The sequence below is a fragment of the Artibeus jamaicensis genome, unplaced genomic scaffold (genome assembly GCF_021234435.1).
Source record: "Artibeus jamaicensis isolate MK-2021 breed Jamaican fruit bat unplaced genomic scaffold, CSHL_Jam_final contig_391, whole genome shotgun sequence".
In the NCBI taxonomy this organism is placed as follows: domain Eukaryota; kingdom Metazoa; phylum Chordata; class Mammalia; order Chiroptera; family Phyllostomidae; genus Artibeus; species Artibeus jamaicensis.
Genome location: NW_026521814.1, coordinates 15,480,076 through 15,494,685, shown reverse-complemented (window position 1 = coordinate 15,494,685; position 14,610 = coordinate 15,480,076). Strand labels below are relative to the sequence as shown.

Genomic DNA, 14,610 nt, shown 5'->3' with positions numbered 1-14,610 from the left:
GAAGACCATGGTTGAGTACCCAGAGAACATTCCTCTTAAATAAGTGAAAGACTAAACTAAGGTGTTAATGAGAGTATTGGCAGCAGCTAACGTTTCCTGGGTACTTTCCATACTTTCTCTCCCAAACCTCTAACAGCCCCCAGATCAGCCCATTATACAGAAAAGAAACTCGGATTTAGAGCACTTATCTAACTTCCCCAACATCAAACAGCTCATTAGTGATAAAGTAGGAATTCAAGCAGGCAGACTCCAGAACTCTCTGTACACTTAGTCCAAAATATACATACTTGACCATTCTGGAAAATAAGTAGCATATTCAACTCAACATGGGGTTTAAAATTAAAATTACAGCAAGTGAGGTTCCCCAGGATAGTTTTTTTTTAAGTTTCCCATTTTATCTACTCCCGTGCCCATGCTTTGGAATCCCAGGGCTGCTCATTATGAACCAGGCTTTGTGGACCCCGAATCAGTATTTTCGAGGCTGTGGAGCAAGTCAGATTTAGTTCTATTTCTCAAAACTGCTCAGCAGCATGGCAGAAAATCTACCCAGTGAAGTATGAAGCTCTTTGAGTAGGGAATTCAGACTTCAAGGGTCTGACATGCCCCAGCCACAACTGAATATCAGTAACCTGGAAAGGAAAAGTAAAAAGAATAGGAGGTACTTTGAGGAAGAGGAAGGAGAACCTAGCCTGAAAGAATATGTACAATGCTGATTCTCCAATGATGTTCTCACTAGCATATCTCATTCTATCACTGGACTCAAAACACCTCATAGACTTTAAAATACATTTCAAAGGGGCATTTAAGCCCCTGTGCAATTAATGCAGTGTCATTTGGGTACAGAGCTTGCTCACAATCTTTTTTACCCATTTGGGACACAAGAGGGGCGTGTCAAGTTTAAATGCTTAAATTAATGGGTAATTAAGATTAGAACTACTGTGTGTGTGTGTGTGTGTGTGTGTGTGTGTGTGTGTGTGTGTGTGTGTGTTTTAAAATAAAAGCCAACGACCTTACTTTGAAGTTATTATAATCATTGGTTTCATCCTCTTGATCTTTTAACATCTGTTTTTCCTGCAGGTGGACCTGTGATTGATTTGCCTCTAGAATACACAGAAGTTGTCAAATACAAAGCAGGTACATCTGTGAAACTCAGAGCTGGCATTTCTGGCAAACCTGAGCCTACAATTGAGTGGTATAAAGATGATAAAGAATTACAAACCAATGCATTGCTATCAGTCGAAAACACCACTGACCTTGCATCAATACTCATCAAAGATGCAAGTCGCCTTAACAGTGGAAGCTACGAATTAAAACTAAGGAATGCCATGGGCTCAGCCTCAGCCACCATCAGAGTGCAGATCCTTGGTAGGTGCCAAATAAAGGCCAACATTATATTTTGTTGGCCTAAAATTTAGTCATTTTAAATAACAACCTCTTACAAATCACTAACATATTATTTCATTCTTTCAATGACAGACAAACCAGGGCCCCCAGGAGGACCAATCGAATTTAAGACAGTCACTGCTGAAAAGATAACTCTCCTGTGGCAGCCTCCCGCCGATGACGGTGGTGCCAAAATCACTCACTACATTGTAGAAAAGCGTGAGACAAGCCGTGTTGTGTGGTCTATGGTATCGGAAAACTTGGAAGAGTGCATCATTACAACCACCAAAATTATCAAAGGAAATGAATACATCTTCCGGGTTAGAGCTGTGAACAAATACGGAATTGGTGATCCACTGGAATCTGATCCAGTGGTAGCAAAGAATGCATTTGGTGAGACATGATTCCATTAGAAAATCAAAATCCAACACTTAGATATTTTAAAACTAAATATATGTTAATTTGCTAGCCTGTAAATGTTTTCTTAGGATGTCTGATTTTCTTTTGTTTTACATCCTGTTACCATCCTTTTCACGAGGTGGAAAGTATAATAAATGAAGTTAATATTCTTGGATAAGATCTGAATATTGAAAGGTAGAATTTATCAGTAATGTGGATCCTTTGAACTCATTTTCCTTTTCCTTTCTAAATAGTTACACCAGGGCCTCCAAGCATACCAGAGGTGACAAAGATTACCAAGAATTCAATGACTGTTGTCTGGAATAGACCAGTTGTAGATGGTGGCAATGAAATAAGAGGCTATTTCCTTGAGAAACGAGACAAGAAGAGTCTAGGATGGTTTAAAGTCCTAAAGGAGACCATCCGTGACACCCGACAGAAAGTAATAGGACTCACGGAAAACAGTGACTATCAATACCGAGTTTGTGCTGTAAATGCTGCTGGGCAGGGTCCATTTTCCGAACCATCTGACTTCTACAAAGCTGCTGATCCTATTGGTAAGTGCTCATAAATGCAGCACTGTCCCCCATGTCTGTTTTCATGTCACTAAATTGCACATGATTATGTAATTGCTGTGTTGTGAATGGCCATTGCAGATCCTCCAGGCCCGCCAGCTAAGATAAGAATTTCAGATACAACTAAATCATCCATCACTCTTGGCTGGAGTAAACCTGTCTACGATGGGGGCAGTGCTGTTACCGGGTATGTTGTCGAGATGAGACAAGGAGAAGAAGAGGAATGGACGGTTGTCTCTACCAAGGAAGAAGTCAGAACAACAGAATATGTGGTATCTAACCTGAAGCCAGGGGTCAATTACTACTTCCGGGTATCTGCTGTCAACTGTGCTGGGCAAGGAGAACCTATAGTAATGACCGAACCGGTACAAGCTAAAGATATACTTGGTATGTACCTAGTGGTATGACTGCATTTTTATTTTTTTATTAAATTACCTCCAGGAAATCACTTATTGTCTTGTTTTAAAATTCACCATATATGTCCATTTTATGTCTACAGAGGAACCAGAGATCGACCTAGATGTGGCCTTCAGAACCTCTATTATAGCTAAAGCTGGTGAAGATGTGCAAGTATTTATGCCCTTTAAAGGCAGACCTCCACCTACTGTCACATGGAGAAAAGATGAGAAGAATCTTGGCAGTGATGCCAGATTCAGCATTGAAAACACTGAATCGTCTTCATTACTCACTATTCCTCAAGTGACTCGCAATGATACAGGAAAATATATTCTCACAATAGAAAATGGAGTTGGTGAACCAAAGTCTTCAACTGTGAATGTTAAAGTGCTCGATACGCCAGCCGCCTGCCAGAAACTACACATTAAACACGTTTCTCAAGGCACAGTCACTTTGTTCTGGGATCCCCCTCTCATTGACGGAGGATCTCCCATAATTAATTACATCATTCAAAAGAGAGATGCCACCAAGAGAACGTGGTCTTCAGTGACAAACAAATGTTCTAGCACATCCTTTAAGGTAACAGATTTGTCAGAGAAAACTGCATTCTTCTTCAGAGTTCTTGCAGAAAATGAAATTGGAATCGGGGAACCCTGTGACACCACAGAGCCAGTGAAGGCTGCCGAAGTGCCAGCTCCCATACGTGACCTCTCGGTGAAAGATTCCACAAAGACATCTGTTACCCTGAGCTGGACCAAGCCTGACTTTGACGGTGGCAGTGTCATCACGGAGTATGTTGTGGAGAGGAAAGGTAAAGCAGAACAAACGTGGTCTCATGCCGGCATAAGTAAGGCGTGTGAAATTGAGGTCGGCCAACTTAAGGAACTTTCCGAACTAGAGTTCAGAGTGTCTGCCAAAAATGAGAAAGGACTGAGTGATCCTGTCGCTATTGGGCCAGTTACAGTGAAACAACTTGTAATTACACCTGAAGTTGACCTGTCAGATATCCCTGGGGCACAAGTCTATGTGAGAATCGGGCATAATGTGCACCTTGAATTACCTTACAAAGGGAAACCTAAGCCATCTATCAGTTGGATGAAAGATGGTTTGCCATTGAAGGAAAGTGAAAATGTTCGTCTCGGGAAAACTGAAAACAAAATTACTTTGAGTATTAAGAATGCCAAGAAGGAGAATGGAGGGAAATACAACATTATTCTTGATAATGCAGTTTGTAGAAACTCATCTCTCATCACAGTCATCACACTTGGTCCACCATCAAAGCCCAAAGGGCCCATTCGATTTGATGAAATCAAAGCTGACAGCGTCATCATGTCATGGGATGAGCCTGAAGATGACGGAGGAGGAGAAATTACTTGTTACAGCATTGAGAAGCGGGAAGCTTCGCAAACTAATTGGAAGATGGTGTGCTCAAGTGTTGCCAGGACAACCTTCAAAGTTCCTAATTTAGTCAAAGATGCTGAATACCAATTTAGAGTGAGGGCAGAAAACAGATATGGAGTCAGCCAGCCACTCGTCTCAACCAATATTGTGGCAAAACACCAGTTCAGGATTCCTGGCCCCCCAGGAAAGCCAGTTATATACAATGTGACTTCTGATGGAATGTCACTAACTTGGGATGCTCCAGTCTATAATGGTGGTGCAGAAGTCACTGGATTCCATGTTGAAAAGAAAGAAAGAAACAGCATCCTCTGGCAAAGAGTGAACACAACACCAATATCTGGAAGAGAATACAGAGCTACTGGACTAATAGAAGGCCTGGACTACCAGTTCCGTGTATATGCCGAAAACTCTGCTGGCCTAAGCTCACCTAGTGACCCGAGCAAATTTACCTTAGCGGTTTCCCCAGTAGGTAAGTGATTGACTATTACTCAAATATTTAATTCAGCAACTGAATATGCTGGTAACAAAACCAACACTGCTTTTCTTCCATGTATCCCTTCTCACACATATATCTAACTTGACTAGAGAGCTGGTCAAGTAAAGCAACTGCAGCAATTTTAAATCAGTCTGATAAAGTAATTTGAAGTTCTTTTTAAAGAATACAATACGCAAAAAAATTAAAATTACTAATTAAAATGAACTTGTGGGGCTTATTCGTTTTAGTTTTCTTCCGTTGATGATTAAGGGTTGATTACAGAAATAATGATGCATTTAACTTCCATATAATTTTTAGACCCACCTGGCACTCCTGACTACATTGATGTCACCCGAGAAACCATCACACTTAAATGGAACCCACCAGTGCGCGACGGAGGCAGCAAGATTGTGGCCTACAGCATTGAGAGGCGCCAAGGGAGTGAGCGCTGGGTTAGATGCAACTTCACTGATGTCTGCGAATGTCAGTACACAGTTACAGGACTTAGTCCGGGGGATCGGTATGAGTTCAGAATAATTGCAAGAAACGCTGTTGGAACTATAAGTCCTCCCTCGCAGTCTTCTGGCATTATTATGACAAGAGACGAAAATGGTAAGCATTTACAACTGATTCCCAATAAGGCTAAGAACATTTTTTAAAAATACTTTTTGGCCCTTAGTCTATGAAATTAAAACAGAAACATCATTTCATACAGATTATCCAAGGCTGTTGTGTGATGAATTAGACTGTTTACTTTTCAGATGAAGAGAAGAAAAAAATGTAATTGGCATCAGTTCTTTTCCCATGTCTATTATTTCACTCCATTCCCATATAAATAGCATGCAAGCAGAAATGAGTTTTTAACTTTGTGATTCCAGTCATTTATAATGAATTTAAAAGGCATGCAAGAACAACTGAAGTTACTAAACACACCATGCATCAATAGCACAACCACCACCTAGCTTCAGTGTGGCTGGTAGCCTCGGACAGGAACTCGTTTGAATATGCAGGAGCACTAGGAAGTAAATGATCTGTTAATGTTTTGCTTCTCTTTTTATAAATGGCAATGCAAGATTACTGACATGACATACATAACAGAGGAGATAGCCTAATAATGGGCAAATGTTTAAACCCACAGTCTACATTCTCAATTGTCAACCCTACTTTCAAAATAGCGTTCAGTAATAGAGAATAAGCATTACCCTTCCAGACTTTATGATATGGTGCTAGTGAAAAATATGTTTATTTCTATCGTTATTAAGCCAAATTAATACATGTCATTTCTGTTTCTTTCATAGTTCCACCGAGCGTTGAGTTTGGCCCTGAGTACTTCGATGGTGTCGTCATTAAAGCTGGAGAGAGTCTTCGAATGAAAGCTTTGGTGCAAGGACGGCCAGTCCCTCGAGTAACCTGGTTCAAAGATGAAGTAGAAATCGAAAAGAGGATGAATATGGAAATAACCGATGTCCTTGGATCCACCAGCCTCTTTGTTAGAGATGCTACTCGGGACCATCGTGGTGTATATAGAGTGGAGGCCAAAAATGTGTCTGGCTCAGCAAAAGCAGAAATCACAGTGAAAGTACAAGGTACTTCTTGTACTTTAAAATAACTTGTTAATCTTACAATGGATGGGACTTGGATTAGAGTCAGGCCTGGTTGCATTGTAATGGACAGGAACTAACTGTGGAACCTGTTTCTTACAGATACACCAGGAAAAGTGGTTGGGCCAATAAGATTCACCAATATTACTGGCGAGAAGATGACACTGTGGTGGGATGCTCCACTCAACGATGGCTGTGCTCCCGTAACTCACTACATCATTGAAAAACGGGAAACCAGCAGACTTGCCTGGGCACTAATTGAGGATCATTGTGAAGCCCTCAGCTATACTGCCATTAAACTAATAAATGGCAATGAATACCAATTCCGTGTTTCTGCAGTCAACAAGTTTGGCGTTGGGAGGCCACTTGATTCTGACCCAGTCGTTGCTCAAATACAATACAGTAAGTGTCCATTTTTACAAAGTAGTACTATGTCATACGATTAACTTCCAAGCAAACATGTCTAATTGGTTTCTTTCTTTCCCTGTTCTCGTTTTACAGCTATTCCTGACGCCCCGGGCACTCCAGAACCAAGTAACGTGACAGGCAATAGCATTACCATGACATGGGCAAGGCCTGAATCAGACGGTGGCAATGAAATTCAACATTATATCCTCGAAAGGAGGGAAAAGAAAAGCACACGATGGGTAAAAGTGATCAGCAAACGACCAATCTCTGAGACAAGGTTCAAAGTCACTGGACTGATAGAGGGCAATGAGTATGAATTCCGTGTCATGGCTGAAAATGCTGCAGGAATAGGACCTGCCAGTGGTATCTCAAGACTAATCAAATGCAGAGAGCCAGTCAGCCCACCAGGTGCTCCCACTGTGGTCAAAGTGACAGACACATCAAAGACGACTGTGAGCTTAGAATGGTCTAAGCCAGTGTTTGATGGAGGCATGGAAATAATTGGGTATATTATTGAAATGTGCAAAGCTGACTTAGGAGACTGGCAAAAGGTGAATGCAGAGGCATGTGTGAAAACAAGATATACAGTCACAGATCTACAAGCAGGTGAAGAATACAAATTCCGGGTTAGTGCCATCAATGGTGCTGGCAAAGGAGACAGCTGTGAAGTGACTGGTACAATTAAAGCAGTTGACCGATTAACAGCCCCTGAGTTAGACATCGACGCAAACTTCAAGCAGACTCATGTTGTTAGAGCTGGGGCCAGTATCCGCCTCTTCATCGCCTACCAGGGTAGACCGGCTCCCACAGCTGTGTGGAGCAAACCTGACTCTAACCTGAGCCTTAGGGCAGATATCCATACAACAGACTCCTTCAGCACCCTCACTGTGGAAAACTGCAACAGAAATGATGCAGGGAAATATACCCTCACTGTGGAAAACAGCAGTGGTAGCAAGTCAATCACATTCACCGTCAAGGTGCTAGACACTCCAGGGCCACCTGGCCCGATTACCTTCAAGGATGTGACCCGGGGATCTGTGACACTGATGTGGGATGCCCCTCTCCTTGATGGGGGTGCCCGAATCCTTCACTATGTGGTAGAGAAACGAGAAGCAAGTCGCCGTAGCTGGCAGGTTGTCAGCGAAAAATGCACTCGTCAGATCCTCAAGGTCAATGACCTGGCAGAAGGCGTTCCATACTATTTCCGTGTTTCTGCAGAAAATGAGTATGGTATTGGTGAACCCTATGAAATGCCAGAACCAATTGTAGCCACAGAACAGCCTGCTCCACCTAAAAGACTTGATATCGTTGACACAAGTAAGTCCTCTGCAGTCTTAGCTTGGCTTAAACCTGACCATGATGGAGGCAGCCGAATCACTGGCTACCTGCTTGAAATGAGACAAAAGGGATCTGACTTCTGGGTTGAAGCTGGTCACACCAAACTGCTGACTTTCACTGTGGAGCAGCTGGTTGAGAACACTGAGTATGAATTCCGTGTGAAGGCCAAGAATGATGCTGGCTACAGTGAACCCAGGGAAGCCTTCTCCTCCGTCATCATCAAGGAGCCTCAGATTGAGCCCACGGCTGATCTTACTGGAATTACCAATCAGCTCATAACTTGCAAAGCAGGAAACACATTTACCATTGATGTGCCTATCAGTGGTCGGCCCACCCCCAAAGTAACATGGAAGCTGGAAGAAATGAGACTTAAGGAGACAGATCGAGTGAGTATCACAACAACAAAAGACAGAACCACCCTGTCTGTAAAAGACAGCATGAGAGGTGACTCTGGAAGATACTTCTTGACCCTGGAAAACACAGCTGGTGTTAAAACATTTACCATCACAGTTGTGGTCATCGGAAGGCCAGGTCCAGTAACTGGCCCCATCGAAGTCTCATCTGTCTCAGCGGAATCATGTGTCCTTTCATGGGGTGAACCTAAAGATGATGGGGGCACCGACATTACTAATTACATTGTTGAAAAGCGCGAGTCAGGCACAACAGCTTGGCAGCTTGTTAATTCCAGCGTCAAGCGCACTCAGATTAAAATCACTCATCTCACAAAATACATGGAGTATTCTTTCCGTGTCAGTTCAGAGAACAGATTTGGTGTCAGCAAGCCTGTAGAGTCAGCACCAGTAATTGCTGAGCATCCATTTGGTAAGAAAAATAAAAATCTTATTCCAAAGCCTCTATTATTAATTATTTCCCCTGAATTTTATAAAACTGTATTCATAATGGACACCTTTGTTTATATTTAGTTCCACCAAGTGCTCCTACCAGACCTGAAGTCTACCAAGTGTCAGCCAATGCCATGTCCATTCGTTGGGAAGAACCCTATCATGACGGTGGCAGTAAGATCATTGGCTACTGGGTCGAGAAGAAAGAACGTAACACCATCCTTTGGGTGAAAGAAAACAAGGTGCCATGCTTAGAGTGCAACTACAAAGTGACCAGTTTGGTAGAAGGATTGGAATATCAGTTCAGAACCTATGCACTCAATGCCGCCGGTGTTAGCAAAGCCAGCGAAGCTTCGAGACCTGCAATGGCTCAAAACCCAGTTGGTATGTGTCAAAATTTAAGGGTACATTTGTTTATTATTATTATCATCGTCGTGGTTATTGGTACTGGTAGACTTCAGAGTTGCATTTTTTAACCTTATTTTGGCATCCCTTCCAGATGCACCAGGAAGACCAGAGGTGACTGATGTGACAAGATCGACAGTGTCACTGATTTGGTCTGCCCCAATATATGATGGAGGCAGCAAGGTTGTGGGCTACATCATAGAGCGTAAGCCAGTCAGTGAAGTTGGAGATGGTCGCTGGCTGAAGTGCAACTATACCATTGTATCTGACAACTTCTTCACTGTAACCGCTCTCAGTGAGGGAGACACTTATGAATTCCGTGTGTTGGCCAAGAATGCAGCAGGCGTAATTAGCAAAGGATCAGAATCTACAGGCCCCGTCACTTGCCGAGATGAATATGGTAAAAAAACACTCAATGTTCTCCTTTCAAACTATCACAATTTATGTGAAAATGAACTGTCACCTATTCATTTACCTCTGTCTTTTCTATCACAGCTCCACCCAAAGCTGAACTGGACGCCAGATTACAGGGTGAACTGGTCACCATCAGAGCTGGCTCAGATCTTGTTCTTGATGCTGCCGTTGGTGGCAAACCTGAACCCAAAATTATCTGGACCAAAGGGGACAAGGAACTAGATCTCTGTGAAAAAATTTCTTTGCAATATACTGGCAAACGAGCAACTGCTGTGATCAAGTTCTGTGACAGAAGTGACAGTGGAAAATACACCTTAACAGTGAAGAATGCCGGTGGGACCAAGGCCGTGTCTGTCCTGGTCAAAGTTCTTGGTAAGCATGTCAAGTGTTCTTTCATTTGTATAGCACTTTCAAGCGTGGACAGAAAGAAAGATCTTCATCATCGCTTGTCATTACACTGTTTCAGATTCCCCTGGCCCGTGTGGAAATCTCACCGTCAGCAGAGTGACAGAGGAGAAGTGCACACTAGCCTGGAACCTTCCTCAGGAAGATGGAGGAGCAGCCATAACTCACTACATTGTGGAAAGACGTGAGACTAGCAGGCTCAACTGGGTGATTGTTGAAGGCGAATGCCAGACCCTCTCCTATGTAGTCACCAGACTCATCAAGAACAATGAATACATCTTCCGAGTGCGGGCAGTCAACAAATATGGCCCTGGTGTGCCTGCTGAATCACAGCCAATCGTAGCCAGAAACTCATTCAGTGAGTATTAACACTTGTAAACAACTTGGTAGTTGAAATGTAATGGGATCAGGGGGAGAGGAAGGCAGTCATATCAACAGTGACTGGGGCAATTCTGATTATCCTAATTTTCATAAAAATTTAAACAGCTATTCCATCACAACCTGGCATACCTGAAGAAGTTGGGGCTGGCAAAGAGCACATCATCATTCAGTGGCTAAAACCCGAATCTGACGGTGGCAATGAGATCAGCAACTACCTAGTGGACAAGCGTGAGAAGAAGAGCTTGCGTTGGACACGTGTCAACAGAGACTACGTGGTGTACGATACCAGGCTGAAGGTGACTGGCCTGATGGAAGGCTGTGATTACCAGTTCCGGGTGACTGCGGTCAATGCTGCTGGTAACAGTGAACCCAGCGAAGCTTCCAACTTCATCTCATGCAGAGAACCATCATGTGAGTTCCAAGATTCATACCTAAACTAATACCCCTCAAAACCATATAATAAATAATTTTCTAAAATGCCACTTCCTAGAACTTACAGAAATGTCTAGAAAAGCTTATGCCTATTAAGAGGATGTTAAATATAGCCTGAGTCAGATAACATGTTTACTACTTCCTGTAAAACTGATTCCTGTACTCACTGTCATCTGTAGAGGTGACAAGTGCTATTAACCCTGTGAAAGCTGAGCGACTAGAGAAAAGTCCCACCCTGGCTGGTGTAGCTCAGTGGATTGAGCGCAGGCCTGTGAACTAAGGGATCACGGTTCGATTCCCAGTCGGGACACATCCCTGGGTTGCAGGCCAGTTCCCAACAGGGGGCACATGAGAGGCAACCATACATTGATATTTATCTCCTTCTCTCCTTCCCTTCCCCTCTAAACATAAATTTAAAAAAAAAAGTCCCTGAGAATGGACACTTTACACAGTGAGCTTAGCTAGAAGAACATAGCATAGGTAGCCAAAGTAGCAGGAAAGAAACATCTACCTTTCCAAAAAAGTTTAGTTCTTAAAATAACAACAATGACAACAGTGGTAATATAGCAGCTAGTGCTGTCTTGGAATATCAGAAGAGGCCAGTTACAAAGATTATCTTGGTGGGTATGGACAAAAAACAATAACCTTTGTGACTCTTAAAAACCCAAACTACAAATCTTAAAGTTTTCTTTTTTGCTTAATATATGCACTCCCCTTTTGAAATTCCACAGATACCCCTGGACCACCTTCTGCTCCGAGAGTTGTAGACACCACCAAGCACAGCATCAGTTTGGCCTGGACCAAGCCCATGTACGATGGCGGCACTGACATCATAGGCTACGTGCTGGAGATGCAAGAGAAGGACACTGATCAGTGGTACCGAGTGCATACCAATGCCACAATAAGAAATGCTGAATTCACTGTGACAGACCTGAAAATGGGCCAGAAGTACTCCTTCAGAGTCGCTGCCGTGAACGTGAAGGGTATGAGTGAATACAGCGAGTCCACTGCCGAAATCGAGCCTGTGGAAAGACTAGGTATTTATCATATAAGTGTTCAGGTGAATTATTTTCTCATCACATCTGTTCATGAACTAATTAAACTGTGACATTTACTTTCCAGAAATACCAGATCTGGAGCTTGCGGATGATTTAAAGAAGACAGTGACAATCCGAGCTGGGGCCTCACTGCGCCTGATGGTGTCAGTGTCCGGAAGGCCACCTCCTGTCATAACGTGGAGCAAGAAGGGCATCGACCTTGCAAACCGGGCAATCATTGACACCACCGAGAGCTACTCTTTACTCATCGTGGACAAAGTCAACCGGTACGATGCTGGGAAATACACCATTGAAGCCGAAAATCAGTCAGGCAAGAAATCGGCAACAGTCCTGGTTAAGGTGTACGGTAAGTATTTGAAAATTAATGACACTGTGAGTAGATTCTCTAAAAAGACACACCTTCGCCTATGATTAGTGACCTCTCTAGAGAGGAACTACGTTGAATATATTTTCCTCAGAAAAAAACTATCAGTGAATCGGGCAAATATGAAGTATGGATCTCTCCTTCTACCTTTTAGATACTCCTGGTCCCTGTCCCTCAGTGACAGTTAAGGAAGTATCGAGAGATTCTGTGACCATTACCTGGGAAATCCCCACAATCGATGGTGGAGCTCCTGTGAACAACTACATTGTGGAGAAGCGTGAAGCCGCCATGAGAGCGTTCAAAACAGTAACCACCAAGTGCAGCAAGACACTCTACCGGATTTCTGGGCTTGTGGAAGGAACCATGTACTATTTCAGAGTGTTGCCAGAAAATATTTACGGCATTGGAGAGCCCTGCGAGACATCTGATGCCGTCCTGGTCTCAGAGGTGCCTTTGGTGCCTACAAAACTGGAAGTGGTCGATGTCACCAAATCAACTGTCACCCTTGCCTGGGAAAAACCACTCTACGATGGTGGGAGCCGACTCACTGGTTATGTCCTTGAGGCCTGCAGAGCTGGCACCGAGAGATGGATGAAGGTCGTCACCTTAAAGCCCACAGTCCTAGAGCACACTGTTATCTCCCTCAATGAAGGTGAAGAGTACTTATTCAGGGTCAGGGCACAAAACGAGAAAGGCGTGTCAGAAGCCAGAGAGATCGTCACAGCCGTGACTGTACAAGACCTCAGAGGTATGTACCAAATTGCCAAAAATTAACAATAATAGTAAAGTAAAATGAAGAAAACATTCAGAACTCATGCAACTGTGTCATCAGAAATCATGCTTAAGAATAAATGCCTGATTTCTTTCCCACAGTGTTGCCCACAATTGATCTTTCCACAATGCCTCAAAGGACCATCCACGTCCCAGCCGGCAGACCCGTGGAGCTGGTGATACCTATTGCTGGCCGTCCACCTCCTGCTGCTTCCTGGTTCTTTGCTGGTTCCAAACTGAAAGAATCAGAGCGTGTCACAGTTGAAACCCATATGAAAGTAGTGAAATTAACCATCCGTGAAACCACTATCAGAGATACCGGGGAATATACACTTGAATTGAAAAATGTAACTGGAACTACTTCAGAGACCATTAAAGTTATCATTCTGGGTAAGGATATGCAGCAAAGACACATGCAAGTTGTTGACGCTCAGTCACCCAATTCTGATTTGCACTGAAAATTAATTGCCTGGCTTCCCTTTTCATTTATAGACAAGCCCGGTCCACCAACTGGGCCTATCAAGATTGATGAAATCGATGCTACTTCAGTCGCCATTTCCTGGGAACCACCTGAATTGGACGGTGGGGCCCCACTGAGTGGTTATGTGGTAGAACAACGTGACGCCCACCGTCCAGGGTGGCTGCCGGTGTCTGAATCCGTGACCAGAACGATGTTTAAGTTTACCAGACTCACTGAAGGGAATGAGTATGTGTTCCGTGTGGCTGCAACAAACCGCTTCGGGATCGGCTCCTACTTGCAGTCTGAGGTCATTGAATGTCGCAGCAGCATCAGTAAGTCCTTGGGCCCTTCCTCCACTCTCCCCACCTCTGATTCGGAAGGTGGACAAGAACAAATGTGTTTTTCATATACCCTGATGTACGTAAAAATAGGTGAAAAAATTAACCCAGGGTCTCTCTAAGGTTTTTAAACCTTTTCTTGGAGGTTTTCAACATGGTTAATTCTTTTTTCTTTTTTTTTTTTAATGAAAGAGAGGAGGAGTTAGAGGAAAGGAAGGGGGGAGGGGAGGAAGCACAGACTGGCTATGTTAAAGTGAGAAAAAACAAAGAATGCATGCTTAATAAATGCTTATAAAGTTAAAGAACATAAGGAACAGCAAGAAAAGTACAGAAATGAAAACAATGGAAAAATAGTCACAGGAATCTCATGTACCATCATGAGTCTTTATTTTCAGTTATTCATATTGCCACATTTCACCTCTGTCTTGTTGCAGATATTCCTGGACCTCCAGAAACATTACAGATATTTGACGTCTCCCGTGATGGCATGACACTTACTTGGTATCCACCGGAAGACGATGGTGGCTCCCAAGTGACCGGGTACATTGTGGAGCGCAAAGAAGTGAGAGCAGATCGATGGGTCCGTGTGAATAAAGTACCAGTGACGATGACACGGTACCGTTCCACTGGCCTTATTGAAGGTTTAGAATATGAACACCGTGTCACGGCCATTAACATGAGAGGGACTGGAAAACCAGGTCGTCCTTCCAAACCCATCGTTGCCATGGATCCAATTGGTAATGCACTTTGTATAAGTCAAGTTT

General features: G+C 43.3%; 1 protein-coding gene across 1 annotated transcript in view; it reads left to right on the top strand.

The window, feature by feature from the left end:
- TTN (titin) overlaps window positions 1-14,610 on the top strand; it is a 270,276-nt gene that overhangs the window by 240,178 nt on the left and 15,488 nt on the right. The window contains exons 264-283 of the mRNA XM_053665080.1: window positions 1,078-1,365; window positions 1,477-1,776; window positions 2,037-2,339; window positions 2,439-2,744; window positions 2,857-4,623; window positions 4,948-5,241; window positions 5,928-6,215; window positions 6,333-6,632; window positions 6,732-8,798; window positions 8,900-9,202; window positions 9,318-9,623; window positions 9,719-10,009; window positions 10,104-10,400; window positions 10,529-10,834; window positions 11,587-11,892; window positions 11,978-12,259; window positions 12,432-13,025; window positions 13,151-13,438; window positions 13,541-13,840; window positions 14,281-14,583. Of these exons, the coding sequence (XP_053521055.1) occupies window positions 1,078-1,365; window positions 1,477-1,776; window positions 2,037-2,339; window positions 2,439-2,744; window positions 2,857-4,623; window positions 4,948-5,241; window positions 5,928-6,215; window positions 6,333-6,632; window positions 6,732-8,798; window positions 8,900-9,202; window positions 9,318-9,623; window positions 9,719-10,009; window positions 10,104-10,400; window positions 10,529-10,834; window positions 11,587-11,892; window positions 11,978-12,259; window positions 12,432-13,025; window positions 13,151-13,438; window positions 13,541-13,840; window positions 14,281-14,583 (9,489 nt within the window). The remainder of the gene's footprint in view (window positions 1-1,077; window positions 1,366-1,476; window positions 1,777-2,036; window positions 2,340-2,438; window positions 2,745-2,856; window positions 4,624-4,947; window positions 5,242-5,927; window positions 6,216-6,332; window positions 6,633-6,731; window positions 8,799-8,899; window positions 9,203-9,317; window positions 9,624-9,718; window positions 10,010-10,103; window positions 10,401-10,528; window positions 10,835-11,586; window positions 11,893-11,977; window positions 12,260-12,431; window positions 13,026-13,150; window positions 13,439-13,540; window positions 13,841-14,280; window positions 14,584-14,610) is intronic.